The sequence below is a fragment of the Apus apus genome, chromosome 1 (assembly GCF_020740795.1).
Source record: "Apus apus isolate bApuApu2 chromosome 1, bApuApu2.pri.cur, whole genome shotgun sequence".
Taxonomy (NCBI): Eukaryota; Metazoa; Chordata; class Aves; order Apodiformes; family Apodidae; genus Apus; species Apus apus.
Genome location: NC_067282.1, coordinates 43,670,012 through 43,683,119, shown reverse-complemented (window position 1 = coordinate 43,683,119; position 13,108 = coordinate 43,670,012). Strand labels below are relative to the sequence as shown.

Here is a 13,108-nt window from a genome sequence, read left to right as displayed (position 1 = left end):
GTTATAAGTCAAACCAGAGCAGCTTATTCCTTTTTTTATGACATCTGTCTCTTTGATAGGTGTATACAGATTGTAACAAAAAAGATATTGCTGCCAGCTAGGTGCACACATCCATATTATACTCTGTATAGTAAAAAACGTTGAAATTCCATACCTATATGGCTACCGGAGGTAATGGGTATGTTTAATAGGAAGGTATTGAGATTAGCCTCAGTTCAAGATGTTTTATGTGATAAAGCTGGGAATAGTGTATAGTTAGTTATTGATGCATGTTTCTCAGCTTTTCACTGTGTCACATTCTGGTGAGAAGTGAAGGAGCTGATGTTTTTTCTAAAGTGTAACTGATTAAGTAATTAGTTTAACTGTGGTAGGCTGAGTATCATATGAATCTTTTCAAGATCTGCACAAGCCACTACTGGATTGTAATCAGTTTGTCAGTAACACTAATTGTTAATTGCTGAACATATACCTATATATATAGCAGAACTATCTATTCAAAAGCAGTATTTTTTATTAAGTGTAAGAGCAGCTTTTTTCTATAGTAAAATATTTATTTCATGCTTTCAGGGCCTGGAGGTTATATTTCATTCAAAGTTTCTGTAAAAAACAAAAATCAAACAACCCTTTTTACTTGAAACAATATCAAATCCGTACATACTGTTTAAGAAAGCTTTCAAGAGAAAGTTGTAGGGTTTTGTCCTTAATCACTACAGGTGTGATTCTGGGAAATTACGTTGTACTTGAGTTTGTGATTTCTGTCTGAGATTATTATTGTTAACAAAATTATTTTTAAAATAGAAATCCTTGTATTATAGGTTTAGAACTCAGATTTATAGTAGACTTAATGAGAACAGTTCTGGTTTATACTTAGTTTTTTAATTTACTTTGTGTTTATATACAGAAATGTATCTTTCACATTTATTTAACAAACTACACAAAGTATTCAGAATAGAGAGTGCCAAAATTACAATTATCATAGATAATAACTGCCATCATTCCCTGTCTGTTCCAAATTGCCCCTTATGCTTGTGTCTTATCACCTGCGTCTCTTTTTTGCCCCCTATTAAAAGCTCTATTATTTTCCTTTTACTTCTCATTTGTACTGTTTAAGTGTCAGAAGAAAAGAGCTTTAAAAACACAGGAAGAGATATGCATTCTGTGTTTATTTTCAGTGTTTAGAACAAAATAAGCTAATTCCAGTAAACCTTAGTTGCCTGCATGGTACAGTGACATTTTCTGTGAATATTTCTACCATCATTATAAATTCCCACTCATAGTCTGAAAAATACAGTTTTATAGAATATGCACCTTAACTGTTATCCCTGCCTCAAAGGAGTATGAAGTTTAGTTTTCCTTAAGGCTATAGAGGTGGAACATTATCTCAATATAATGTTTTCCACTTTCAGTGGAACTGAAGCTAAGCATTTGTCCCCAGTTTCATTTTCTGAAATATTTTTTCTTTAAAATTTCCCACCTGTTGGCCTATTAAATAACTAATTTTCTTTATTAGGGGTTTGCTTCCATATTTTATCATTAACAAAAACAAACCCCCAACAGCAAATAAAACCCACCACTTCTCTCCTTTTTTTTCTTACAAGTGTTCTAGAAGCCAAAAATAAGGTTTTACAACATAAAGTGCCATCCAGTCTAGAATTTTCCTGTTTAACCTGAATTTATAGTGCTTTTTAATTTTCCGTAGGGGAGAATTTTCAGTTGTGTAGTTGTGTACTAATTTAGGTACACTGCTTCATTCAGGGCACTGGTGTTTAAATTACTGTTTGAGATTGTTAATTTCAGTCTTTTCTAATTACAGCTTGCCAAACAGCATTTATTTAGGGAACAATACTAGAAGAGATCTAAATATGTGTAAAACCAATTCAAATTGTGTAGTAAACTTGGATAGTTCTGCCAAGGTGCTTAGATGGCCAAGAATGCAAAAGCACAGAAGTGCATGTGAGACGGTTATTGTGTATGTTTTCCTGTAGTCCACTGCATTATTTAATTAATACATTCTGGTTTGCTAGAAAATAAAATTATTTCTGTGGATAAATGTTTTTTTTATTTTTTCCTCCCTTTATGCTCTTATTCACTGCCAGACAAAGTCCATCTTAAAAGGCCTGGATCCTGCAGGATCTAGGCTAGGAAAGTTTAACCTCCCAGCTGAGTTATGAAAAAACATTCTATGAAAAATAAAGGGAGAAAGTTAATGTCTTTTTGCATCCTAATAGCAACTGAATTAGAATTACAGCACTGCTGTCTACCAGTGACTGTCCTTTTTGGTTATCTCTCTAACTTGAACTACTAGAAAAATAACTGAGAATGATATTAGGCTGTTATTCCCCATGTAGATCTATGCTAGAGGCTTCTAGAAGACTTTTTCAAATGATCCTTGGCAGGTATTTTTTATCAAAATAAAGGAAGTGTTTATTACATGGCTGAATTGTTCCACCAGAATAATTCATAGTATTGAAACTCTGCTCCATTTTTATAGGCAACCTCAGATGTAAGCAGAGAGCAGATATGGTCTGTATTAATTGTTCTACTGTTTTGTTTCCTCTGGTGTTATTGTGGAGGAGAGGAGGTACTTCACACCCTGCCAGGACATGACTGAACATACAGGCATCATAATATAACCAAAATGTAGATATTTTCTATCATATTGTAACCATCTTACAGATTTAGCATGCATAAAAAGCTGAGGAGAAAGACAGACCTGCATGGTCTGGTACATGGATTGGATACAAACCATTATGAAATGGTGATACATTGCATTTATTTTGGTTCTTTGTGTAATAGATGGGAATGTAAAGTATGTAGGAATATCAAGAAACAAAGATAAATCCTGCTTTGGTCAGGAGGCAACTAAAGGCAGAGGTGTACTAGCACCATGTTGGACCTAACAGCCCTTTATGCTTCCTCAAGGTTCTCTTATCTCCCAAATCTCCTGTAGTGCTTTTATACACCCTAACACCTCCTCTGTCCATCTGAAATGCTCTCCTCTCTCTTTTTTTTTTTTTTTAATTTTATTTTTGCTATCTTTTATCTTAGCACTGAAATGCCAAAGCCCACCCTGTGGCTTTGTCTTGGCTATGGCATAGCCCTGTGGCTATGTCAGGGTTATGTCTTGTCCACTGGGCTGTTTGTTGTGCAGGCATTTTCTGGAACTTCAGATCTTTTTGCCTAAGTTATCTGGAGATGAGGTCTTCTGCTTGATCAACCACAAATATCTTAGATCCACACGCTTGAAGCCACATTCTTTGTTGTCTCTGTCTCTTTTTGCAACTTTTCTAATGTGGGTTTTGCTTTTGTCATAGTGTCACATCTCTATTTCTTGGGAGTTTAATTGCTTTAGGAACTGCTCAGTAAGCAAGTGCCATTACTTTTTTTTTCCTCTCCTTTTCTTTTTATTTTCTCCTGTTTTTCATCCAGCTTTCCTCTGCACCTTTTGTCCTTCCAACATTTTTAGCTTTCACAATCTTATTGTCATTGGTTTCTCTCCTCTTTCTTGACTTTTCCTGCCCTGCCTCTGTATACTCCTCAGTACCTCCCCACCAGCTTGGAAAGAGGGCAAGTGTAGTATAATTTTTTGTGTAAGTCTAAACACTGGGAAGCAGGATATTAAACACATCAAGTGGACTGGCAGAAAGTAATCTTTACCAAAAATGTGTCTGTTAAGTGGAAGCTGCAGTTGAGAGGAGACTGAAAAGTGGGAGCGCTAGCAGGACAGTTAAAAGAAGGATCCTTAAGGTGAAGGTAAAGCAAAAGCAAATTTTAATCATGGATCATTAGGAGTACTTAGTTAACAAGGGGAACTATTCTGGGAGTTGAGATATAACAGTAGAACCAAAACAAAAAAATCTTTGCTGGTGTAGAAACATACATGATCAATGAAGTTTTTGAAAGTCCATGTAAGGACTGGGTCTGCAAACCTGAGGAATGGCAAGAGTGGCACCTGGCAGAATTAGCTGCTCCTGATTCATGATTTCTATTGAACGTGAGACTTCTGGAAGAAGGAAATGACTCCACAGAAATCATTGGTGGCATGCTTAACCTAAGTACCTATGCAGCTTTAAGGAGCAAACTGCTGGTCCATGACCTACATATAATCTGCCTCAATGAAACTTCAAACATTACTGCTTGAGTCTAGATTTTACGAAGAAATAGTAGTCTGGAGTAAAGTTTAAATATGTACCTCATTGCTTTCTTCAAATACAGATCTTCTTTTGAAGACCTTTACATAGATGGGAAATACTGTAAAAATAACTGAAATGCATTTCAAAATTAGTAAGTGGATGAGAAAGAATTATATTATTTGAATGATTTTCTTCATGGAATCAGGTGGTTTGGATAGCTGTTTTCTTTCTAAGCGATAACTATTTTAAATATAGAAATTATGAGCAGTTGTATGGTTATGTTTTACAAATTTAGCATTGTTATTATATTGTTCCAAATTAAAATTTTAAATGTAATGTTGTAGGATGTAAGGCATGATAATTCATCTTTTTAACTGTTAAAGACAGTAATGGGTATTTGCTATTGAATTTTACTCCAGTGTGAGTCTGCTGTATTTCCATTGCTTGAGCTACAGTTGCATACTTAGAAGTTCAGGTAACATTGTCACTGTGGGATAGTTACTGTTTCTTTGCATAATATTTTGGCCTTATCAGTAAATGACAGCTTCTTTTTATTTAGTGTCTTTTGAATTTAGGAAAACAAGTTTATGATACAATTAATTTTTTTCATTGCTTTTAATTTGAATTTTGTTTAACACACTGTTTTCATTTTATGAGCTTTCCTATGCATGTGCAAAATGTTTCTCCTCAGGCCCCCTTGTATTTCCTGGTCCTATTTTTATGAACCATCGAGAACAGGCTCTAGCCAGAATCAGACCCCATCCAGCACAGCTAAAGCATAAACGGGACAAGCACAAAGGTATTTGGTCTTCCTTATTGGCTAGGGTGGAAATAAGCCCATCCTCCCAGTCACTTCTTCCATGCGCTGAATCTCTCTTTTCAAAGAACTGCACAAAGTGAGTTCTGCCTTTCTTCTTGTTAGTATCTCATTACCTGAGGAGAAAGAAAATGCATTTAAATGTTGAGCTTTTTTAAAAATTTGAAGTTTTTATAGTCTGCATCATCTTGGGTTTTCTTTCCTTTTTTCTTGGTGTTTGCTTTTTGTTTGTTTGCTGGCTTTTTATGAAACACACATTGTCTTTCTGTTTTTTTTATTTTTTGGTCTACTTTCTAATGCTGTTTTAAAGGTTCTTTAATTTTACTGTAGGAAACTTCAGCACCTTCCAGTGACTCAGACTGTGTTGCGTTTGTTTTTTTGGCCCTTTGTATTGTGTATCTGGGGTGATTGCTTTAACACATCAATCCCAGAGCTGTTCATTGTAGTATAACATTTTTCATAGGTATATTATCTTTAACAAGCATTTTTTAAGAAATGAAATATTTTAAATTATAAACGACACTTTTTTCTTCCTTTTTCTACTAGCTTTGAATGGAGAGAATACAAATCCAAAGTATAGGTTTTACAGTGCAGTATTCTTGAGTTAAATATTCTTTTGTAGAATGTAAATAAGGAGGTGTTTTTAGTATTTCTGATGTTTTTGTATGGCTAGGAGGTCAATTCATACTTAGAGTTTCTAAATGTATAATTTATTCAGATGTTTGTGATTTATTTTTTTTTTAAGAAGAAGTAGTGTATTACTGAAAAGTTTTACTGAATGTATTAAAGTTGATCTGTATCAAATCTGGTTGTAGTTTGTATATGAATGTCTTTGTACATAGATATTTATATAGAAAGGATAAATATATAAGCTAGAGATGACAGATGTGATGAAAGTAGAAAGCTTCTAAAATTGTGAGGATCTCAAACACTTGAACTATTTTTTAAAGAATAAGTACATATGGAAGGAACTGTTAGAATGGCATTTGAGTTGAATTAATGGAAGGTATTTGTAGTATTTGGCATGTACGCAAACAAATTGACAGTTTGAAGCTTTTTGAGATATTCTTTCAGTGTGTGTGGATGATAGTCCCACCTAGTTATGAACGTACTGGATCCTGAAATCCATCTTAAGTTCATTTTATGGAAATGAGAGTAGAATCTGGTTTTTCGTATTTGACTAACATATATTCATAGAATCATAGAATCATAGGGGTTGGAAGGGACCTCGAAAGATCATCTAGTCCAACCCCCCTGCCAGAGCAGGATCACCTAGAGCAATCACACAGGAAGGCGTCCAGGCGGGTTTTGAATGTCTCCAGAGAAGGAGACTCCACAACCTCCCTGGGCAGCCTGTTCCAGTGCTCTGTCACTCTCACAGTAAAAAAAAAAATTCTGATATTCACCTTAAACCTCCTATGCTCCAATTTGTATTCATTACTCCTTGTCCTATCACTGGTCATCACTGAAAAAAGCTTAACTCCATATTCAGTCTATTTGGGAAACATAAAATCTGATCTTTAATTCTTAATGGATTAAGTAGAATAACATATCATAATCTCCCTGGGAGAAGTTGGATGTTGAAAGACAAAACATACAGAACCTAAATGCTGTCATTTGAGTGACAGTTTGCTGATGGCCAGTGTTCCTGAGCTGGATACTGCTGCTGCTTGTGCTGCTTGCAAGCCCTTGACTCATAGGCAAGTGCTTAAAGGAGGATCATCCTACCTCCATCTGCACCTTTTTGGCATGTGTTAGTAGTCAGAGCACACTTCAGCTCAAGTATCTCCTTACAAGAGGTATACTCATTAGTATATCAGTTTGACATTTACGTTGCTTCTTGGAATTAAAAGAACAATGGAAAGGGCTGTATTGTGGTGAAAAATTTTGTCAGATGTCCTCTGTAGAACTGGATGTTTCTTTTTCCTTGAAGAAGGCTATATGTGAAGAAATGTTCAGTTTCTTTAAATTCTTTGTGTCTCCTGATAAGGAAGATTGTAGTATCTTTGAATAAGTAAACTTTGCAACCCTTCTCTGCCTCAGAAAGTTGATTCTCAGAAGAGCCATTAATTCCACTAGAAATGCCCCTTAACTTTTGGAGGGGCTTTCAAGGGAGAAAGGAAAACGGGTGAAGTGGGTTGTTATCAAAGTAATGGGGGAGGTGGGAATCATAAAAGAGAAAGTATACTGCATCTTGAATGGCGTGCCTCTTTTACTATAAATAGAATATAAAAGCAATAATTAAGCCATCTAAAGCAGGGATGTTGATGTCAGTAAAAGGACACTTGTAACACTGAAATCAGCACGTTCTTTTGGTTTACTTTTGAATGTGGTGCTTCCCAAACTGCATTCTTACCTTAGACATTTCCACCAAAGTAGTTTTGTAACTCTTCACACCAACTAGACCTTCAAGATTTTCAGGCAAGGAAAATGTATTTCAACTGGTAATACTAATAAGGCCAGTACTAAACTTTGCCAGTACCTGTTTCTGCTTCTCTGTTTGTGGCTGCAGAACTTCTCTTCAGAATGATATTTAAACTTGAATGTGAACAGTTTCTTCAGGACTGAAAGTTAATGGCCTAATTAAAGGAGTATATAACTGATATGTACTTGTACATATTATCAGTTTGACATGTTTTTCACCTATGGAATTCTCCTGTTGAATTGCCCAGCTGAAAACTCCTTCAGCTTCATCAAAATACCCATTTTTTTGAAAGTTTGTCACTGTCATTTTGTAAGGTCCTTTTGTTATCTGTGGAGAATTAAGGTAACTTGTAAATGTGTGCCTTTTGGCCACCTGTGATTTAAAGCTGAATACCTAATTCAAGAAGCCAACAATGAAAGCAGCTTTCCTGTTTCCTGTCCTCTGGAAAAGAGGCTGGAGGTGGATCTCTGCTCCTCCAAAACATACTGGCAAGGTGTCTGTGTCACAGGAAATACCCACAATTTCACGCTGTCAGCCAAATACACTTATTTTTGTTTGTATTGCATAGAAAAATAAGTATATGGTGGATGTACTTTACTATGGCTCAGTATTGCAGTTTAACTTGCATCCAGGTCAGATAACAGAATAGATTATTTGGCCAGTAAATTCCTGTTCACGTTTACTTTTTGGCTGAGCTGAACAGGTAAGCCAATACTGGTACAAAAACTCAGGACACAGTTACCACTGAGTTTACCACAAGAATGCAAGTTCGTTATCACAGTATCCTAAGTGTTATGCACTTGTGGTTCTGCATATCAAATTTCACCCACGAGCTCAAATAAGCTGTGTAGCAACTTCTCAAGCATACAATGAAACTACGTTTTTTTTCTGCCCTCATAGGATGGATGATTTTCACAACCAGAGGTAGGTTTCTTCCTTGCTGCACTGTTGTTACAATACTGGTTACAGGTATTTTAGCTGAAGTTGGTGGTGGATAGCCAAGAAGGCAGCTGTCACACACAGATTTCTTCAAGTGATGTTGTTGTATATAAATCCTATAGATGATATTAAGGCATTAAGAAATCCTGTGAGGGTGGAACATCACAGATATTAACAAGCAACTTGGCTTGATATGCTTTATTTGGTTAATCACTGCTAAACTGAGCAAAGATTTGCTGGCCAGTGATGTGGTATAAAGAGACAGTTATTCTAAGATTATTTTTGTGTAGAGTCATATTACATTAAAGCTTTTCATCTGTGGGGACAAGTGCATTTAACTTCTGTAGAAGCACTTTTTGCCTCCACCAAAGATGGTCAGTGAGAAACAAAATATCACCCTTACTGCAGATGAGGAACAGTAACAGAGTGGTATTCCTCCAGTCTGAAATCCGATTCTGTAACCGTGTTTGGGATTTTTTTGCCAGCAGTGGTCTCTTTGGCTTTGTGACTTCACTTGCTGTAGAGACTAAAAGAGAACTTTTGAGCATGTTTCACTGAGTGAAAAATTGTCTTCAGGAGTTATTCAGAATTTTCTAAGGAAGATGGAGGGGAGAAGGTGTGGAGCTTGGTTGTATTTCCAGTTATCTCACTTTACTTTCCCAACTGTAGAAGATCCCAGTGATGGGTTTTCATCTTGGTTAAGTTGTCCATGGATCCCACCTCTCAGTGTTGATGGCAGGAAGCACTTTGGAGCTTTTCCTTGGTGCTTTCTTCTCTCCGAGAGATGAAAGTGTCAAAGTTTCTGTTCAGTGGTAGGCCACTTGGATAACACTGAGAGTATCTGTTCTGCTTTCAAGGTTCCTTCACTCAAACAGCAGAGTCCCTGCTTCTCTAGTCTGTCTTTCTATGCTTCCCTTTTAGGAACAGTTGTTTTGATATTACTTCTAATGTAATGCATGTGTGTAGAATTGTTTAAAGAAAAGCTCAATGTATATGGAAGACAGTTGCTTCTATTCTTGCATTATTAAAGGCTTTGAGAAGTTAGCTTGGGAGTTTGAAAATATCAAATCTTTTTTCTTAAAAACAAATTTCTGTCTCGTATAAGGAATTTCAAAATTTGTTTCATACATTCATCGCAAATGTACTTCTCTCTACATCTTGCACAATAGCATTGAATGTTTCCCTAAGGGTAACACAGTGTTATGCTTTCATTTGCAACTTTAGAAAAAAATGGGAGTATATCTAGAATTATTTTTTATTTAAAAACAGTATCACATATTTATCATTTCAGAAAACAACAATCCTCAACTATTTACTCATAATTTTGGAAGCACTTACGAGCAAGTTTGTTTTTCTTACAGTGAGGCAAGAAATGCCCATGTACCTCTTCAGGTGTTTGCAGATCACGTGATATGCCACTGTTAAATTACCAGAATACAACTTGTGCTTTATTTTATTAATATAACTCTGCATAGGTGACATGGCTGCTGTGTAGTTCATTTCACTATAGGAAGTGGGTGCAGCCATGAGGTATTCTTACTGGACATGTGCTTTCCTGGCACCTGTCTGTTCAAGTGCATTTGCACATTGGGAGAGCTTAGAATTTTTTTTTTGTTTCAGTTATCAGTGATTGAGGGGGGAAGAGAGAAGGATCACAGGTGAACTTGCAGAACAGTTAGCTTTTTTTCTGCTCATGTCTGAAAAGCTCATTTCAAAGAGGGAAGTACCAAGTGTATCACTTGCTGAAGAAATAATTCTGGAGGCAGAATTAGCCCTTAGAACCGCTTCTCGAGTAACTTTGTTGTGTATAGTTTAATGCAAGCATAGACATAAAATTTAAAGTTACTGTATTTGAGAAATAGCCAAATTGTTAATTAAAATACTTGAAGCATATTAAGGCAGAATTACATGACAAGGAGAAAAAAAACCAACAGTGTTCTCAGGGTTTTTTGTTGTTAAATAGTGGTTCTATCTCTTGGTATTTACTTTTCTTAATGATACAAAAAAAAAAAGGCTGCAGACAGATCTTAAGAAATATTTATTCTAATTTGCACACAGTCTGGTAGTGCAGAACTCACACTGTTGGAAAAACCTCAAAAATCCCATGGCATTTCCGAGAGCCAGACAATTCCTTTACCATGTCTCCATTTCACACATATCCAGTATGTAGTGCAAGTGTAATTCTTTTTGATGAAAGATGTCCACATTTTTAATGCTCTTAAACCTAATTCTTCAAAAGCAGTACTTAATACCTATTTGCACTTTACCATTACAGATGTAAATTACATGGAAATTCATACAGTTTCTGTAGTCAATCACTAGAAAATAGCTTCATTTCTGAAACAGTTTTTTTAAAAAACTGGTTTGTAATAGAAGTGCTGAAATAACTTTATTGTATCAGGAGTTTCCATGCAATAAAAAAAGAGAGAAATTTTGAGCAATATGGATAAAGCCATAGTTATATTTGAAAAGATTTGTAAGTCTGTAAGTGCTATGCTGCACACAATGAATAATGAAGTCTCCAGACTTCCACTAACAGTTATTCAGGAAAATGTGTAAAAACAATAGTTCCAAATTAACAGCACCTTGACTGCTTCAAGCAGGATTTTTTTTCCCTATATCTGTTCAGGTAATCGAGCAGTAATCAGTGGGAAGTACCACAAAAGGAAAGTGGAATCTCATTTGTGGAGTTATTTTTCACTTTGTGTATTTTTCTGTCATTCCTGTATGCTAGAGACAGTGACTGAAGTCATAAACGAAATTTTTCATTGTGAAAATTCACTTTGTTTTGAGTTTTCTTTGTCTGCATTCTACACAGGTATAGGTGTTTCAGTGTTGAAGAGCAAGATTTCTGTTTCCCTCATATTGGTTTCCTGCTACTATTATGAAACCACCTTCCTTTGGCACTCTGTGTTCATATAGTTTAATGATAGTGCAATTGCTAAATGAAACAAACATTCTGCTTTCTTGATGATAAGTGGCTTTGAAAGCCTTTATAAATAATACACCTATTTGTAACTTCAGTGCTTTTATCTGATGCAGGGGCAGTTTGACTGAAGGAACCAATACCACCCTTCATACTTAAAGAAATCACAGAAATTTCTAAAAATGCATATTAAATGGACAGGAATCAGGCATGTTCATGCTAGCGAGTATGTCAGCATTGTTAGAAATTAGCTGCATAAGTAATTGTCAGTTATATAAAACGAGGGCTATAATGGCCAAGTTGGAGTCAAGTAAAATCCTTAACAACAAGGAACTGAAAAAAATAATTGACCAGGCTATGTCTGTTGAGTTTAACAACAATGCTTCCTGCCTACTTTCATAGTGCTGTTTTAGTGAAGAGCTAAAGTGATGGTTATTAAGCCTGAAGTTGTTTGAATTTCCTGCTATGTGAATATTTTTTTCCTGCTCTTTGGAAGGCTGTGCTATAGAGAGTGTGATATTTTCCACTGTGTAACTTTATAGTAGGTTATTTAGAAGTAGATTTTCTGTCATCTTTCATATCTGCTCTGATGCCACATGCATTCTGAGCTCGCTCTCTTACTATTTTGTGAGTTCTCTCTCATGCCTGACAAATGGTGGGGTGGGGAGTTATTTAGTATTCTTGTTCTACTCATTCTTCTAATATAACTCTTTTAGAAGACATGGGATATAATTATAAATTTTGCTCATAGATGGAAGTGGAGAACGAGGCGAGAAGGATGCCAGCAAGATCACAACCTATCCTCCAGGGGCTGTCCGCTTTGACTGTGAACTGCGAGCAGTACAAGTCAGTTGTGGATTCCACCATTCAGGTAAAGAAAAAATAAATCCATGTTAATGATAGAGTATAATTTTTCATTTGTTTTTAATGTTGTCATATGTGTTTTCACAGCTTTGTGTTTAATTTTCCGTAAAGATGTTCACAGGAGTGTTATAAGTTGAAAAGGTTGCAGTATAATTTTGTAGCCTACTACACTGTCCTTCAAAAGTGAAAAGGCCTTTAAGGATCATATATTGAGCCCTGTCAGAGCTTTTAAGCAATTTTTGAGTCATTTGAAAGCATCTGCATGGCACACCTCTACCCCTGCATAGGAATACTATCTGTGATGGGTTGTGGAATCTGGTATAGTGTTTCAGAAGGACTTGTTATCTGTGCTGCTCAAAAAGCCTAGCCAGTACTGGTACAGTTCTGTATTAACATGTGCATGTGTCAGAAAAATAATATTTTTTGTTTGGTTTTCAGTGGTTTTGATGGAGAATGGTGATGTTTACACATTTGGATATGGGCAGCATGGGCAACTTGGACATGGTGATGTAAATTCCAGGTGAGCTGGTAATGAAAGGACACAATTGTATACTACTGTAGTGCTGCATAAAAAGTGACTAAATTTCTGTTTGTTTGTTTGTAACCTAGCAATTGTGGAATCTCAAATATTGTCCAAATGAAGTTGAGAAGCTCTTGTTTTGCACTTATTCCTGATAACCCTCTGGATGTAAATACAGTAACAGTACCGTTGTACTGTATAAGTAATTTGTTTAATACTTGAAGGCTTTTGTGCATAGTTATTTGCATAACTTTAATAAATTATTTTAAATGCATCTGTCTTTTCAATTCTCCATACATATATGAAGGAATTACACTGACATCTCATTAAGATTTCATTATTTTTGTAAAATACTACATATACAGTAATTGAAATGGTATAATGTTGTGAATCTAGATTAACCTGTTTCTGTTATACCATTGGCAGTAGTTCAGTTATGGTAAAACCTTATTTTTGTTTATTATTATTCTCCAAAATTAAGTCA

At 35.6% G+C, this 13,108-nt stretch overlaps 1 protein-coding gene across 14 annotated transcripts in view; it reads left to right on the top strand.

Moving 5' to 3' along the window:
• The window catches only part of MYCBP2 (MYC binding protein 2), a 190,187-nt gene that overhangs the window by 61,478 nt on the left and 115,601 nt on the right, over positions 1-13,108 (top strand). For 13 of the 14 annotated variants that reach the window (XM_051608381.1, XM_051608380.1, XM_051608394.1 and 10 more), the window contains exons 18-20: positions 4,825-4,932; positions 11,992-12,111; positions 12,543-12,624. In XM_051608381.1, coding sequence (XP_051464341.1) covers positions 4,825-4,932; positions 11,992-12,111; positions 12,543-12,624 — 310 coding nt within the window. The remainder of the gene's footprint in view (positions 1-4,824; positions 4,933-11,991; positions 12,112-12,542; positions 12,625-13,108) is intronic. The other variant, XM_051608388.1, reaches the window with a different exon arrangement.